This window comes from Gorilla gorilla, chromosome 5 (assembly GCF_029281585.2).
Source record: "Gorilla gorilla gorilla isolate KB3781 chromosome 5, NHGRI_mGorGor1-v2.1_pri, whole genome shotgun sequence".
Taxonomy (NCBI): domain Eukaryota; kingdom Metazoa; phylum Chordata; class Mammalia; order Primates; family Hominidae; genus Gorilla; species Gorilla gorilla.
Window position 1 is genome coordinate 160,649,672 of NC_073229.2, and position 17,387 is coordinate 160,667,058.

The 17,387-nt window shown below is 36.7% G+C and overlaps 1 protein-coding gene across 11 annotated transcripts in view; it reads right to left on the bottom strand.

Moving 5' to 3' along the window:
* MAP7 (microtubule associated protein 7) overlaps positions 1-17,387 on the bottom strand; it is a 207,749-nt gene that overhangs the window by 110,400 nt on the left and 79,962 nt on the right. The window contains exon 1 of one of the 11 annotated variants that reach the window (XM_019029767.4): positions 12,720-12,788. The exons of the other annotated variants lie outside the window; for them this stretch is intronic. Within the exon in view, the coding sequence (XP_018885312.1) occupies positions 12,720-12,741 (22 nt within the window). The 5' untranslated portion in view covers positions 12,742-12,788. Of the gene's footprint in view, positions 1-12,719; positions 12,789-17,387 lie in introns of those variants that run through there. 11 annotated transcript variants of the gene reach the window in all.

The following is a 17,387-nucleotide window of genomic DNA, read 5'->3' on the forward strand; positions in this document are numbered from 1 at the left end:
TTAAGAGAAATTAGTCTTTCTGAGGTGTGCTTTTTTTCCTTTTTTTGCTAGTTTTGTAATTGTGCAAGACATCAGTAAAGTTGTTCCTTTTCAATGCCTCATCTCCATATTTACATTTCAACCACGAGGAACATAGAGCTCAGAGGCTCTTCCCAAACTGCCAAATGCTCCAAAAACAGATATTTAATAGGGTTTACTCAGTTCCACAAATGATGAGCCAGCTACCACCCATCAGAATTCATTCATCATTGGACCTATTAAACCCATCAGAATAAAATGCTAATTTGGATTTAAATGCTCATGAAGACTTAACCCTACCTAAATGATCGATCTATCTATCTATCTATCTATCTATCTATCTATCTATCTATCTATCTATCTATCTATCTATCTATCTGAGACAGGGTCTTGCGCTGTCTCCCAGGCTGCAGTCCAGTGGTGTGATCACAATTCCCAGTAGCCTTGACCGCCTGGGCTCAAGCGATCCTCCCACCCCAGCCTTCTAAGTAACTGGGACTATAGGCACATGACACTATGTCCGGCTAATTTTTGGTAGAGATGGGTCTTACTATGTTACCCAGGCTGGTCTCAAACTCCTGGGCTCAAGTGACCCGCACGCCTTAGCCTCCCAAAGTGCTGGGATTTCAGGCATGAGCCACCGAACCTGGCCTGAAAATGTCTTTTAAATAGCAAACAGCCAGGTGTAGTGGCTCACGCCTGAAATCCCAGCATTTTGGGAGGCTGAGGCGGGAGGACCACTTGAGCCCAGGAGTTCAAGATCAGCCTGGGCAACATGGCAAGACCCCATCTCTTAAAAAAAAGTTAGCCAGGTGAGGTGACCCTCACCTGTACTCACAGCTACTTGGGAGGATGGCTTAAGCTCAGGAGTTCGGGACTACAGAGAGCTATGATCATGCCACTGCACACGTCCTTGGGTGATAGGCCAAGACTCTGTCTAAAAAATCAAAATAAAAAACATCTCCAGTTACCTTTCATCCAAAGGACTACTTGAGATGTTAAATTTGGCCAAGAGAAGAGACACTAGGAGACAAAAATTGCCTTAAACTTATGCTACTCCTTAAAGACTATATAGTACATAGTCATGAGTTTAGAACTACCTTCACCTATAGTTGAACTATCCCTTTCTGGATCCTTGGTCAGACAATCCCTCATCTTTCATCTAGTGTGTACTCTGAATAGGAATATTAGACATGTGCTTCCAAATGTAGCAATGAAAACTCTAGAAATATGAGGAGTAGACAGGTAAAAACAGCAATATGTGAATATTAAAAGCATTATAAAGAACATTATATAATGATAAAAGAGTCATTTCACCAGGAAGATAGAATAATTATAAATATATATGCACCCAATATCTGAGCATCTAAATATATAAAGCATACAATGACAGAACTGGAGAGAGCAATAAACACAATACAATAGTAGGAGGAAATCTGAATTCCCCACTTTCAGTAATGGCTAGAAAAAACAGACAGAAAATCAATAAGGAATAGGGGACTTGAAAAACATGATAGACCAAATGGACCTAAAAGACATATATAGAACATTTCACCTCATAGCAGCAGAAGTGCTATGTTCCAGGATATGTCCCAAAACAAGTCTTAATGAATTTAAGAAGACTGAAATGACACCAGGTATTTTTTCTGACCACCATAGGATTAAAGTAGAAATCAATAGCAGAGAGAATACAAGATAATTCACAAATATGTGGAAGTTAAACAATATACTCTTAACCAATGAATGGGTCTTTAACAACCAACAAATGGGTCTGAATATGTTACCCCAAATAATCTTTATTTTATGGATTTTGAGCCAAATGCCACCGAGAATCAGCAGACTCAATATGAAGTTCTAAAATCAAGGCACAAATTTTCTTTTTGTAAAGGAAATTTATATTTAAATAGAAAATTTCCATTTGTAGAGATATCTCCCTCTAACTCAGTAGGGATATGATAACTCCTAACATATCAATGGAGAAGACATCAACTTAAATGTGCATACAAAACCTTACTAAACAACCCCTGTTTATTATACTTTTCCTGGTCAATTTCCCATAACTTGCTTACCCAGCCACAAAGCCCCAAGCCTCCACTCCTTTGTTTTAGTCTAAGACAGTATTTAAGCTCAAATTCTAAACACCCATTTAGGTTACTCATAGCTGTGTGCTCCCAAGTGTACATACATGATGCACATGCTAATAAACTTCTGTTTGTTTTTCTCCTGTTAATCTGTCTTTGGAAAGATTAAGCTGGAAAACCTGAAATGAGTAGAGAAAAAGACTTTTTACCTTTCCTAAAGGGAAATTATAAAATATCTTGAGACATAAGAAAACAAAAATACAACATGCCAAAACTTATGAGATGCAGCAAAAGCAGTGCTATGAGGAAAATTTATAGCTATAAATGCCTACATTAAAAAGAAAGAAAAAGGCCAGCCATGGTTGCTCATGTCTGTAATCTCAGCACTTTAGAAGGCCAAGGTGGGAGAATTGCTTGAGCCCAGTAGTTCAAGACCAGCCTGGGAAACATAGGGAGACCCTGTCTCTACAAATAATAGCAAAATTAGGTGGGTGTGGTGGCATGCGCCTGTGGTCCCAGCTACTTGGGAGGCTGAGGTGGAAGGATCACCTGAGCCCAGGAGGTCAAGGCTGCAGTGGTCCATGATTATGCTATAGCACTTCAGCCTGGGCAACAGAGTGATACCCTGTCTCAAAAAGAAGAAAGAAGAAAGAAGAAAGAAGGAAGAAGGAAGAAGGAAGAAAGAAGAAAGAAGAAAGAAGAAGAAGAAGAAGAAGAAGAAATATTTCAAATAAAAACAAAACATTATACCACCAAAGAGCAAGAAAAAGAAGAACAGGGTATAAAGCTAGTGCAAGGAAGTAATAATGATCAGAGCAGGAAAAAAAAAGGAGAATATAAAAACACTGGGGAAAAAAACTCAATGAAACAAAGTTTTTTTTTTTTTAAAGACAAAATTGACAAGCCTTTAGCTAAACTAAAAAAAAACTCAAACAAAAAAAAATCGGTGATGAAACAGGAGATATTACAACTGATGCCACAGAAATGAAAAGGACCATAAAAGGCTACTATGAACAATTAAACAATTATATGCTAACAAGCTGGAAAACCTAAAAGGAGGAGAAAAATTTGTAGAAATACAGAACCTACTAACATTGAATCATGAAGAAATAAAATATCTGAACACACCTTTAAATAGTAAAGAGATTGAATCAGGAATTAAAAAAAAAAAAAATCCCGCCCCCCTCCCCTGCCCCAAAAAAGCCCAGGACCAGATGGCTTCACTGGTGAATTCCACCAAACATTTAAAGAATTAATGCCAATCCTTCTCAAACTCTTCCATGAAATTGAAGAAGAGGGAACACTCTTGAACTGAAATTACGAAGCAGTGTTACCGTTACCCCATAGCCTAAGACACTACAAGACAAGGAAACTATAGGCCGATAACCCTGATGAAGACAGATGCAAAAATACTCAACAAAATACTAGCTATCTGAATTCAACAGTATATTAAGGGAACGAATGAGATTTATCCCTGGGATGTAAGAATGGTTCAACATACACAAATTAATAGATGTGACACACCATAGTAACAGAATGAAGGATTAAAAAAAACACATGACCATCTCAACAGCTACAGATGAAGAAATTGACAAAATTTGATATCCTTTCATGACAAAAGCTCTCAATGAACTAGGAATAGAAGAAAATTTCCTCAAGATAATAAAGGCCATATATGAAACCTCACAGCTGACATCATCTCAGTAGTGAAAAACTATACCTTTAAGATAAGGAACAAGGCAAGGATGCCCACTCTCACCACTTCTATTCAACACAGAGCTAGAAGTCCTTACCAGAGCAATTAGGCAAGAAAAAGAAATAAGCACTGAAAAGGAAGAAGTAAAATGTGTTTGTAGATGACATGATCTTATTTGTAAAAAAAAACTTGAAGAATCCACAGAAAAACTGTTAGGACTAATAAAGGAATTCAGTGAAGTTAAAGGATACCAAATCAACATACAAAAACCAGTTGCATTTCTACATACTATCAACAAACTATCCAAAAGGGAAACTAAGAAAACAATCCCATCTACAATAGCATCAAAAATTACTTAGGAATAAACTTAGCAAGGTGATGAAAGACTTGTATACTGAAAAATCATAAAACGTTGATTAAAGAAATTTTAAAAGATACAAATAAATGGAAAGATATCCTATGGTTATGGATTGGAAAACTTAATATTGTCAACATGTCCACACTACCCAAAGGAATCTACAGATTCAATTCAATCCATATCAAAATCTCAATGGCATTTTTTACAGAAATAGGAAAAACAGTCCTATAATTCATATGGAACCCCAAAGACTCTGAATAGTCAAATGATCAGGAGAAGGAACAAAATTGTAGGCATCACACTTTTCTATTTCAAAGTAGATTACAAAGCTATAGTAATCCCAACAGTATGGTAATGGAATAAAGACATATAGACAAATGGAACAGAATAGGGAGCCCAGAAATAAGCCCACAAATATATGGTCAACTGATCTTTAACAAGAATGCCAAAAATACACAATGGGGAAAAGACAGTCTCTTTAACAAATAATGCTGGAAAAACTAGATATCCGCATGCTTAAGGAAGAAATTAGACCTATACACAAAAATCAGCTCAAAATGGATTAAACACCTAAATGTGAAGCCTAAAAGTGTAAAACTTCTAGAAAAAAAGATAGGGAGAAGGTTCATGACAGTGGTCTTGGCAATGATTTCTTGAGCATAACATCAAAAACACATACAATAAAAGCATAAATAGACCACTAGGACATAAACTATAAGGCTTCTGCACAGCAAAGAAATCAACAGAGTAAAAAGGCAACCTACAAAATGGGGAGAAAATAATTGCAAACCATATCATCTGATGAGGGGTTAGTATCTAAAATTTAAGGAACCCTTACAACTCAACAACAATAAAACCAAATAATCAAATTTAGAAATGCGCAAAGGAACTGAATAGACATTTCTCAGACGACAACATACAAATGGCCAACAGGTAGGTGAAAAGATGCTCAATACTACTAATCATCAGGAAAATCCAAATTAAAATCCTCACGAGCTATCACCTCACACCTGTTAGGATAGCTATTATCAAACAACAACAACAAAAAAAGATGGCCAGTGTTGGTGAGGATATGGAGGAACTGGTACCCTTGTACACTGTTACTGAGAATGAAAAATGGTGCAGCCACTATGGGAAACAATATAAAGGTTCCTCAAAAAATTAAACATAGAAATACCATATGATTCAGCAATCCTACCTCTGGATATTTATCTAAAATAATTGTAATCAGGACCTCAAAGGGATATGTACACTCACATACTTACTGCAGCATTATGTACAATAGCCAAGATATGGAAACAAATTAATTGTTCATCTACAAGTGAATGGAAAAAGGTAGTATGTACATACAAGAGAATATTATTCAGCCTTTTTCTAAAAAAGAAAGAAATCCTGCCATATGGATATCTCTATTGGACATTATGCTATGTGAAATAAGCCAATCACAGAAGGACAAACACTGCATTATTTCACTTATGATGTATCTAAAACAGTCAAACTCATAGAAGCAGAGAATAAAATGGTGGTTGCCATGGGCCACGGGGAGGAGAAAATGCGGAGTTGCTATTCAATGGTTATAAAGTTTCAGTTATGCAAGATGAGTAAGTTCTAGAGATAGGATGTACAACATTATGCCTATGGTTAATGATCCTGTATCGTACACTTTAATATTTAAGAGGGCAGATCTCATGTTAAGTATTTTTACCACAATGAACAAAACAGAGTTATAGTATATTATTATATTGGCATAACTCTAGGAAAGTAATTTAGCAATATTTATCTATTGTCATGAAAAAGTTCAAAATTGTTGACTCCACAATCCCACTTTTGAGGCACCCACTTTTGAATCCCATTTTTGAAGGACCAACTTAACAAAATGTTGTAAGATGTGGAACAAGTCTTATACCTAAAGACATCCATTAAAGTAACATGTGTTACTGTAAAAAAGCAAAAGCAGTAATAGTCAATGGGGGACTATTCCTTCCATGGATTTGTATCTAACCAGTGAAAATAAACGTATTTAAAGTAAGTCAGTACCGTGGATAATTTCTCATATAATATTTAATAACAATTATTTGATTATTAATATGTACATTGATGCTGAGAGGGAATACATGAAAATTGCTAAAGCTGCATTAGGGTGAAGAAATTATGGATGATGTTTCTTTTTGTTTTTGCCAAAATTTCTGTAATGCTATGTTGTATTTGGATCATTAAAATAAATACATTTACTTATTATACACATGAAGCACTGTTTATAAAAAGATGCTTGGAAAACAAACACTTTTGTCAGCTGAAACTGGTTTATCTTCCTAATTCGTCACCTAAAAACAGTTTACATATCATAGAAAGCAAAAGGAAACAAGCCTGCCCTGTAGTTTTTCATTTGGAAAGACTGATTTCTTCTAGGTTAGAAGGGTCCTCTGTCACACCCCATCCTTCAATACAAGCAGATTTACAATTTCCTGGGCTGTGACTTGTAGAATGCAGCCTCACTTGCCATCCTGGGACTAGACTCTTCCTTTTGGGTTGAGGTAGCTGTAGAGTTGCTGTCATAATAAACACCACAGTGAAGCAACATCCAAGGTGCATCTGAAGATTTTTTTTTTTTAATTAACTGCTTTAAACCCACAGAACACTTAATTTAATAGTTCCTGAGGAATACAGCCCTCCACTAGACCCAATGAGAACACATCATTTTCATTATACTTGTCCTAAGGTATATGGACCTCTTAGGTTCCAATAACAGGACTTCAATCAACTCAGTTGCTATTGGGTATAGCGAGCATAACTTACATGAAAAGGCTGAAACCCTCTATACAGCTGACACAATTAAGAATTTCTCCATCTTATTCCTAACAGCTCCATTTTATCCCATTGTACACCTTAAATATATTTAAGAAAATACATAGTCAAGAAATAATTAAGAAGTATTTACGAAAACTCCAAACTCCATGTTTTATAACTAAGAGAATTCTCACTTACGTACAGCTACAATTCATGTAAAGAAACAGCTTTTGCTTAGTTAGTGATGATTTCACCTAATTTGAATCCAAACAAAAATCCTGAATGACACATTTAATTTTTACCTCGACAATGACTGAAACATTATTACTGAATACTTTCATATTTAAATTGTGTATTTCACTTATGAGAAAAGTAAAAATACAAATTTCAAGATCTCAAAGCAAGAAGGCTCAATAAAACATTATATAAAAATGTTGATCTTTGACTATTTTATAACTGTTATGTTAAAGAGAAACATGAAACCTTTGCATTGTTAATATTAGATCAAGTAAGTAGAAAGCTTAAATATTAACATTTACCTTCCTTGGTCCTTCATCGCATGTTACTTGCTATTCAGGCCACATGAGTTTATTGTCTGTGATATTAAAAACACACTTATATAACCTAATGGGTTACGATCCAGAAATGGATTAAGGCATTATCTTTTAAAATAGAATATGCCTTGCAGAAAAGTATCCTCTGATTGAGAATACTGATGCCTTTAAGGACTGTTTGGGGTATTTTGAAGAAAACTATGGATCAACACATATAACTGAAAATATAGTGGAATTTACTCATACGCTTTTAGGGTTTTCTCTCTAAACACTATTAGGAGTTTTAGATTTTGGTGAACAAACTGCCTTGGTTATTAAAAAGTAGAAAAACTCCTATTTATGCTAAGTAGTCATATGCTATTGGTTCAAATCTGTATTCTCACATATTTTAAAACTTTAAGTTTTAAAAGGCCAATTGGCTTGTAGTTCACTTGAAATGTATTTACTTATGTCACCTTAAGGCTCTGATTAAAAATAAATAAATTACATTGTCAAGATGGTATATCAAGCCAGGCATAGTGTCATACTTGTAGTCCCAGCTGCTCAGGAGGCTGAGGTGGGAGGATTGCTTACTTGAGCTCAGGGGTTCCAATCTAGCCTGGGCAGCATAGTAAGACCCTTCTCTTGAAAAAAAAAAAAAGATGGTATACCAGTGGTTGCAGCTCAGTACAAAAATTTCAGTTCAGAGACTAGTCACTAAAGAATGACTCAGTGAAATGCTATGAGAAAGGATTGGGGGCTTTTAATGTATCATTTATATCTTAGACTATAAATGGTAAATCTCAGAACTTGAGCATTTTTAGGTTGTGTGACAGTATGTATTACCAACTCAATATCCTTCCTGATTTAAGTTTCTCCCAGTTCTTTCATTTTATCTCATTTCTAGAACATACACAGCAGATTTTATGCTTAAACTTGAGCAACTCTTTGCCTGGACAGCATAGCAGATTCACAAGCAACACATTTCCTAGAAAAAGAATCTCTAACTTCTGTCCTTGACATGCCCCTGCCAGTGCTCTTTGCCTGTGAATACCTAGGTGGAGGGAAAGTTAAACTCCATTTAACTGAATATACTTTGAGGTCTCAGGAGGTTTAGGTGAGTGGATGATGGTATTTAAAACTTTAATTTTACAGGCTGAGTGTGGTGGCTCACACCTGTAATTCCAGCACTTTAGGAGGCTGAGGTAGGCGGATCACCTGAGCTCAGGAGTGTGAGACAAGCCTGGACAACATGGTGAAACCCTGTTTCTACTAAAAATACAAAAATTAGCTGGACATGGTGGTGCATGCCTGTAGTCCATGCCTGTAGTCCCAGCTACTTGGGAGGCTGAGGTGGGAGGATCGCTTGAGCCTGGGAGGCAGAGGTTGCAGTGAGTCAAGATCGTGACTCCAGCCTGGGCGACAGAGTGAGATCCTATCTCAAAAAAAAAAAAAAGAAAACAAAAAACGCTTTAATTTTATTGATGCATGTTTCAAAGACCACCTATTCTAAATATCATAAGGCTCAGAAAAGTAAAAGTTATTGAAAATCAAAGAATCATTTTCTTTGAGGAAATTTCCACCAGAGTTTTATGCAGCATAATTGTAGTCAATTAATACATCTTAAGAGTTTGGCCCCACATCATTTAAAAGGCATACCATATACACAATGATACTTATGAAGAATTAAAATACTAACCAGAAATACAATTTTCATTTATTGAATATCTACTATGTTTCAGAATGCATTAAATGCTTTAAATACTTTGTCTCATTCAATTTACTGCTCACAGTAAGACTGCATAAAGACTGCATGTTAGGAAATATTCTCCATACTCTACAGAAATGGAAACTGAGGCTCAAAGAAGTAATTTGTCAACATAAATGGCTAAATTGTGAATAAAATCCACATCAATTTGACTTTAAAATCTATTATCCTAACCAATATGCTACAATGTTTTCTAAAGAATTTTTTTTTCCAAAATGTACTTTAGTCTTTTCACTGTTTTGCTGAGGTGTTTTTTCCACCTTAACTAGTGATATTTTGGCAAATACAGAATATAAAGTCAAAATTTTGAATCTTATTAAGGAAAGAACTTGCATTGTTTTTTAGTTTATATTTGAGTAACACTGTATAATTTGCTTTATGGGTTATAGACCCTTTTCTTGTGCATAACTTCCTTGATCATCTTAAATTAGGGCCACTTTATAAAGGAGGAGACTGAGGCTCAGGGAGGTTACATGAGATTTGCCTGTGGTCAGGTAAACATGAAGTGTTGGAGCTGAGTTTTGAAATCTAGTTTTCTGACTTTCAAGTACAACATTCTGTCTTCTTGGTAAAGGTACAGAGGCAATGTAAGTTTGAGAACAGCTAGTGTTCGAGTGCCTTGCTTAACAAGATTTGTAGCTTCTAAAAAACATGCCAACCATAAAACGCCTGGTAAAAGAGCTTGAGTTGGCCATACCACATGACCTTCATTGTGTATGTGGAAGGGGCTGCCCCTCCTGCGGTGGCTGAGCAGAACGCTGGCCTCACCCAGGCTTCAGACAAGGAGAGATGTTATTCGGCCTGTGACCTGGCATTTCACCATGAAATTATCTTTCTGGAGTATTCAATTTAACTATCTTTTATGAAGGAAGTAAACTTCTTGATTTTTTCTTTTCTGCTTGAAACACTGTTTGAATCATCTATGATAACAGAAGATATTAACATTGCATGTTGACTTTCTTTTCTTCTTCCAAAAGTTAGAACAAACCAGTAGTGGTCTATCAACTACAGGAGTTATAATTATCTATGGTTTCACTTTCTAAGGTTCCTGTTACCTGTGGTCAACCACAGTCTGAAAATTGGTGAGTACAGTACAATAAGATATTTTTGAGAGAGAGCGAGACCACATTCACGTAACTCCTATTACTCTATTTTGTTATAACTGCTCTATTTTATCATTAGCTATTGTTGTTAATCTCTTACTGTGCCTAATTTATAAACTAAACTTTGTCATGGGTATATATGCCTAGAAAAAGACATAGTACATACAGGGTTCGGTACTATCTGCCATTTCTGGCATGCACTGGGGATCTTGGAACCATGGATGGAAGGACTACTGTACAAAAACAATTAGCATGTTCCACTGCAGTGAGACTTCTGATTTTATATAAAACCATATCTTTTTGGTCATTTTGTTTGTCTTTTAATAAAGAGAGTAGGTGTGGTCTCTCCTACTTTGCCGTGCTATTGAAAACTAGGATGGATTCATTAATTTGATAATTAAGTGCCTACTGGTTGCCAGGCACTGTTCTACATGCTTGGGATACAGCAGTGAACAAAACAGATAACATCCCCTGCCCTCTATGAGCATATATTCTAGTGTGAGGAAAGACAATAAGCATTAAAACATCAGGTAGTGAAAAGTGCTGAAGTCAGACCAAACAATGACAGAGAGCACTTTTTGTCTAGAGGAGGTCACGTGTACCACGCTGTTCATTATTCCACAGCAGCTTGATGGTGAAAACAGGTTCTGCTCCCACAACCATGTGGACTTTCATGAATGAGCAGCAGGGCTGCCGTATGTCAAGTACAAACACAGCTGCGAAGTGTGCAGAGGACAGCTCCCCCTGCACCTCCACTGAAATTTGAATTTATGGAAACAGGCAGCTTCTGTGTTATCTACTTTTGCAGGAAATTGGAAGACTAGGACCAAAATCAAGCATACAAAAATTGAGTATTTTAAGCCACTTATCTAGGAGTTTTTGACCAATTATCTGGATTTTTAAAAAATTCTCCCTTCAATTTTAAATGTCTCAATTGGACATTTATCCAGTTTTCTTACTGAGTAACCTCTATTTCATCTGATAGAAGCAATCCTATTTTATCACATTCAAATAATAATGAAATTCAGTGCTTATGCATCAACTATATCTTATCCTAATACTTGAAAACATATGTAAACATGCTTTCTGCAAAGAAAGATACGTCTCCAAAAAACAGAATCATTAAGGGCAAAAAAAATGGAAAGTCAGTTAGCCGATCAAATATCAGGCAAGGCATTTTTACTCTTCTTTAATGTATATACAACCCTGAACATTTGAGATTATTCTATTGTTTAATGATATTGACACACTTATAGAATATAAATCACCTGTCTGAAATCACAGAACTAGTAAATGTCAGAGCTAAAAGACAAATTCAGATCCAACCCCAAAGATATTTCTAATATGCTGCCCAGACTCTATATTTTATAATCATAAAATACCAAAAGCAAACCACTTATTGACACTAATCCATCTTCTAACAGTTGCTGGATACTGGCAACTATATACCTCATGTATGTCTCCTACATCAAATTTAGGAGGTGTGTTTTTATAACACAAATTTGCAAATGTTATCTGTGAAAATGAAGATTTATATTTTTAAAAGGCAAATAATTTAGTGAATAAGGCAGCTTTATTATTCTAAAAATTAAACTTGATAGAACATCCACATAAACTTCTAGAAAAGAAAATAGTGATAAAAGTTACGCCCCGAAATGTAGTCTACAAAGTTCCAATGCTTGTATTTTCTCTGTAAAGCCCATGTGTGACTCACTGTTTACATATCATGAAAATGAGAGCATTCTGGGGAAAGACATAACTGGGCAGCACAAATAATGTTTCTGATAAAAAACAAAACAAAATAAAAAAACAATAAGTAGGCAAGATAAATGTGATCTTTCTTTTTAATAAGCAAACAACAGCACTCCCCAAATACACCTCTCTAAATAGAAAAGCAACCATTTTTCAAAAACTCTGATCTGATCTAGACACAAATATTAAGAGGGCTAAGAAATTATCAATAAATTATATACTGAAATTTTTTTTGGACAGCAGCATAATTGTATATGTTTGTCTAGTTTGCTACTGTTCAGCTTCTCACTTTGTTTTTGTCAAAAAAAGAAAGAAGTATGGAAAATAGAGAATGATGATGGTTTGCCTTTAATTTTCATGGAAACTATCACATGGCTCTAGGACATGAAGATAGAAGTATAAATCCATAGTTTATATAACAAATATCATTTTATTTAATTAAATTCCCACTCCTTTTTCTAAGGACATTAAAACAATGATTAAAAAAAAAAGATTAGAAGATTTCCTACTCTGTACTTCCACTTGTTATAAGTATTAATTTGTCAAAATGGATTTAAAGATTGCCCGATTCTTGAACGTCCTTATTAAGGTTTTCAAAACACATTTTGAGCCCAAGAACTTACAGTACAGTTTAGTGTCTTCCATGCTAAAATCCTTCTTTCTTGAATATCCTGCAACATATCTGCATGTCTCCCTCTTCTTGCTTTGTGTCCCTCAGCCAGGCAAAGACCAAATATCAGTGAAGGGGCCGTTTAATCATGCTAAGTATTATCTCTCACACAGCTTGAGGTAGCTCAAGAGGAGAGCAAAGGGTGGTGAGACATACAACTCGACAGCCACTGTTTTTAAACAGTAACCGTGTTCACTGAACCAAGCAAAAACTGGGAAATGCTTCTGTTCAAAAAAGCCAGTGAAGCTCAAATGGCTATGGGCTGGGAGTAGGGGAGGCTTTTCCTGGTTAAGAAATGGTTGCTAAACATCAGCTCGGTCTCAGGGATTCAAACTCAGAGGCCCCAAACAGAATGCACATTAAACATACATTAAAAACTTAGTTGTTTACCAAAATCACCTAAATATTACATACTATTTCTCCAGACTGTCTATCTTTGGGCTTCCTGATGCATTAACAATGACATTTAAAACCCTGAAGGTTATGGCTGATTTTGTTTCCATACTAAAAGCATCTGAAAAAGGCGATCATTTAAAATCAGTCAGGCAGAGTGGCCTCTGTTCTCCCTTCACTGCTGAGAACAGACATGGAGTCACTGAGAAAGTGTATGGAATGACATTTAGGTGCCCTGTTCAGAAAGTCCAAAAACTTGACTTGCTTTAGTAAGTTCTGAATAATTCTGAAGGCTTTCCCAGGGGAGAGGAAGAACTAGTGAATTTACATGCTAAAGTTTTAGAAGTTATTTCTATATATGTTAAATATTGGTCCTCAGAGTTTATCATTTTTTAGTCAGTGATATATTGCATTGTAAACTGTGAACTCAACATGTCTACCACACTTTTGACTTGGGATTATCTTTAGAAGGGCTTTTTGTTTAGGGTCATAGAGTGGGAACCGAGGAGAAAGGATCAGGTTAAATCCTTGCCTTGCCCTCACAGCGTTTAAAAACATGTGACTTGGGGGCCAGAACACTTTGATTACAACCAATTAACTTAATGAGTTTGGGTGAGCAGTGGGCCCAATGTGAAAAGGAAAACACAATTTTTAGAAGAAAATAAAACCTGCCAAGCCCCTCTGAACTAGCCCCTTTGAGCAGTTGGACCTGACCCAATAAAGAGATTGGCCACTCATGGTTTCTAAGACGCGTGAGGGTCAAGTGTGGGCACTGGACTTGGCAACTAACCTTATTAATACCCTTGGAACTACAGACTCCTTAGGAGGAGCCAGTGGAGTGCCCCTTCTAGCCCAGCACCACCCCTACAGCCCCAGAGACCCAGCATCAGAGCGTGTGACCACCACTCCCCACCCACTCCATTTTCAAAAGTAGCCTATATAGACATGGGCAACACCTTGCGTGCACGGCTCCTTACCTTGGTACTACTGACTTTTTTTTTCTTTTTATCCTTCTTATGGTACTGATACTGACATTTTAGACTGGATAATTCTTTGTTGTGGGTGGCAGCTGAAATTTACTGATCATCTATTATGTGTCAGATATTATTTTAAGGGCTTTTACACATATGAACTGGTCTAATCTCACAACAACCCTATTATGATGCCAGTTTTACAGACGAGGAAACTGAGATGCAGAAGAACTGCTGAAGATGTTAAGTGGCAGACTCTTCATCCCTATACAGATGCTGCTCAACTTACAATGGGGTTATGTCCTGATAAGCCCATTGTAAGTTAAAAATATCATAAGTTGAAAAAGCATTTAATACACCTACTGAATATCATAGCTTAGCCTAGCCTACCTTAAATGTGCTAAGAACACTGACATTAGGCTATGGTTGGCAAAACCATCTAACACAAAGCTTATTTTGTAATACAGTGTTGAATATCTCATGTAATTTATTTAATACTGTACCCAAAGTGAGAACAGAATTGTTGTATGGGTGCTCAAAGTGTGTTTTCTACTGAATGCATATGGCTTTCACATCATCATAAAGCTGAAAACTCTTAAGTCGGGACCTGGCTGCACTATGTTCTGCTGCAGCATCTACCCTCCCTCTAAGTAAGGAGGTGACTTCTCACTTCCGAGCAACAAAGGCATTCAGGCCAGTGCTGCCTGCTGATGGGAAATGACTGGTACCACAAGCACAGAAGAAAGGCAGGGAAAGACAGAGGACATTGTGTGGAGACAGTGCACTACTCTTCCCTTAGCAAAAACAGTTTTTTGTTGTGTTTTTTTTTTTAACTAAATGGTGGTGAATTCATCCAGAAAAACAGCTGAATGACAACAAGAGAGAAAAGAGAATAAACGTTTTTGTATATGACAAGTGGCTCAAGCCAATTTCTCTGTCCCAGTGCATGGAGCAGTGGGTACTATCAATTATGTATCATCTTAAACTGTACACTGCACAGCCACTGTCATAGAAAGAGGCACGATCCTAAATCCACACATTATTCTTGGTATTTTCTCAAGACTAAGGTATCAGCTTATCACCCCACTTTTGGTTTCATTCTCTTTTCTTTTCTTTCTTTCCCTCCCTCCCTGCCTTCCTCTTCTTCCTTCCTTCCTCCCTACTTTCTTTCTTTCTGCTTGCTTTCTCTTTCCTTTCTTTCTCTCTCTCTCTTTCTCTGTTTTTCTTTCTTTGAAGGTCTCACTGTCACCCAGGCTGCAGTGCAGTGGTGTGATCTTGGCTCACTGCAACCTCTGCCTCCTGGACTCAAGTGATCCTCCCATCTCAGCCTCTCGAGTAGCTGAGACCACAGGGGCATGCCACCATGCCCAGCTTTTTTTTGGGGGGGTAGGGAAGGGGTTTTGCCATGTTGCCCAGGCTGGTCTTGAACTCCTGGCTCAAGCAACCCTCCCGTGTCGGCCTCCCAAAGTGCTGGGATTACAGGCATGAGCCACTGCTCCTGGCTTGGTTTCATTTTCAATATACTATATAGCAAAACTACATCAGTGCTGGATACTGGCAGATGTATAAAGCCCAAACTGATAGCTTACAATTTAATGTAAAGAAATGGAAATCAAGGGGAAATAAAAATTTGTTCAAGTCAAGATCACACAATAATCCCTAACAAATATAAAATACAATAAACATTTGTAATGGGAGTTGGTGAATTATAAACTTGACTACAGAGGAGTTCGGGGAGAACTCTGAGGGTCCACGTCCTCCCCTTTTGTGCATGGATTCATTTCCTGTTCACTGCCTACCTGCTTTCTTCAGAGTCGTTCTAACCCTGCTCTCTAGTCAAGTTCATGATTCAACAGCTCTTTCCTCTATTCTTAAGTCTATGCTGCCACCCTCGAAACTGAAGAAAGCCTTGTCTTTCCCCGCTAACATGTGGAGGCCCTTCCCATCCTTTCCAATTCTCTCATCAAATCTGCAATGTGACACCTTGCTCTGCTTTGTTCTTTCTTCTTTCCTGTTTCTCCCTCTTAACTTTTGGCTACTAAGAGAGAAACTGGTTTTTGTAAAACGGGAACTCTGAAGTTGCAGCAAGAATTCCATGAGGTTATGAAATATTTAGTAGCAGTCCTGCTTATTGTTTCCTCCCCAGCTTTCTGAAGTATAATTGGCAAATAAAAATTGTATATATTTAGGGTGTACAACATAATGGTGTGCTCTACATACACACTGTGAAACGATTACCACAATCGAGTTAATTAACACTTCCATCACCTCCCATAGTTATCATTTTGTGTGTGTGGTAAGAACACAAGATCTACTCTCTTAGCAAATTCAAAGTATACGATATAGCATTGTTAATGATAGTTACCATGCTGCACATTAGGTCTCCAGAATTTAGTTATCCTGCCTGAGATTTTGTACCCTTTGGCCAATATCTCATTTTCCCCACCCTCCTCTGCTTGCTTTCAACAAAGCTTTATTCCACAAAGAATTGTGTACTTCTGCATTCTTTTGTATTCCTTAGAACACATCAGAGGTGGGAGGAGTAAAAGGGGTGTGTGTGCGTTTTCGTGTGTGTGTGACAGTGAATGTATAAATGAAAAGATGAAGATCTAGTTGTTCTACCAGATAACTGAAAGCATATGGATAGGCTAAGCACTTCCTCTGAAAAAAAAAATTGCACTTACAGTGTATTCTCATTATTTACAAGAATTTAAATGTTTTTTCCTTGCAGAGTTTCACATACTTTACACTAGAATCATATATAGTAAATTTCATTATCATCATTATCAAAATGGTACAGTTTAAACTCTTGGTGTTTGGTAGAATTGTGTTTAACATAAATGCTGGGGAGCTTGGCTATTGTTATTTTAACAGGCAAATGCTGAGAAACATTTCGCTTATATTTTATTTATGGTTATAGAAAAGTAAAAGCAGAGATTCATTTTATAAAGAAGTTTGTGCTTTTTTTGCTGAAAAATTGAAAAGCTAAAAGCATACATATAATATACATTATTAAAGGACCCAGTTCACCCAGCCTATTATTTGATGCAAGCTGGTTTTGATCATGGTGGGTCTTACTTGAATACATCTGAATTGTTCCAAATCCCAGTGACAACCCAGGGGTACTGCAGCACATCACTTGCTCTGGACTCCCTTCTTAATCGTAGTTCTTTATTTGCCATTGCTTTTGTGTTTGAAAAGTAGTAAGTGGAGCTTTGGGAGGGTTTTTGTTTGTTTTCAACATTTACAATGTAATC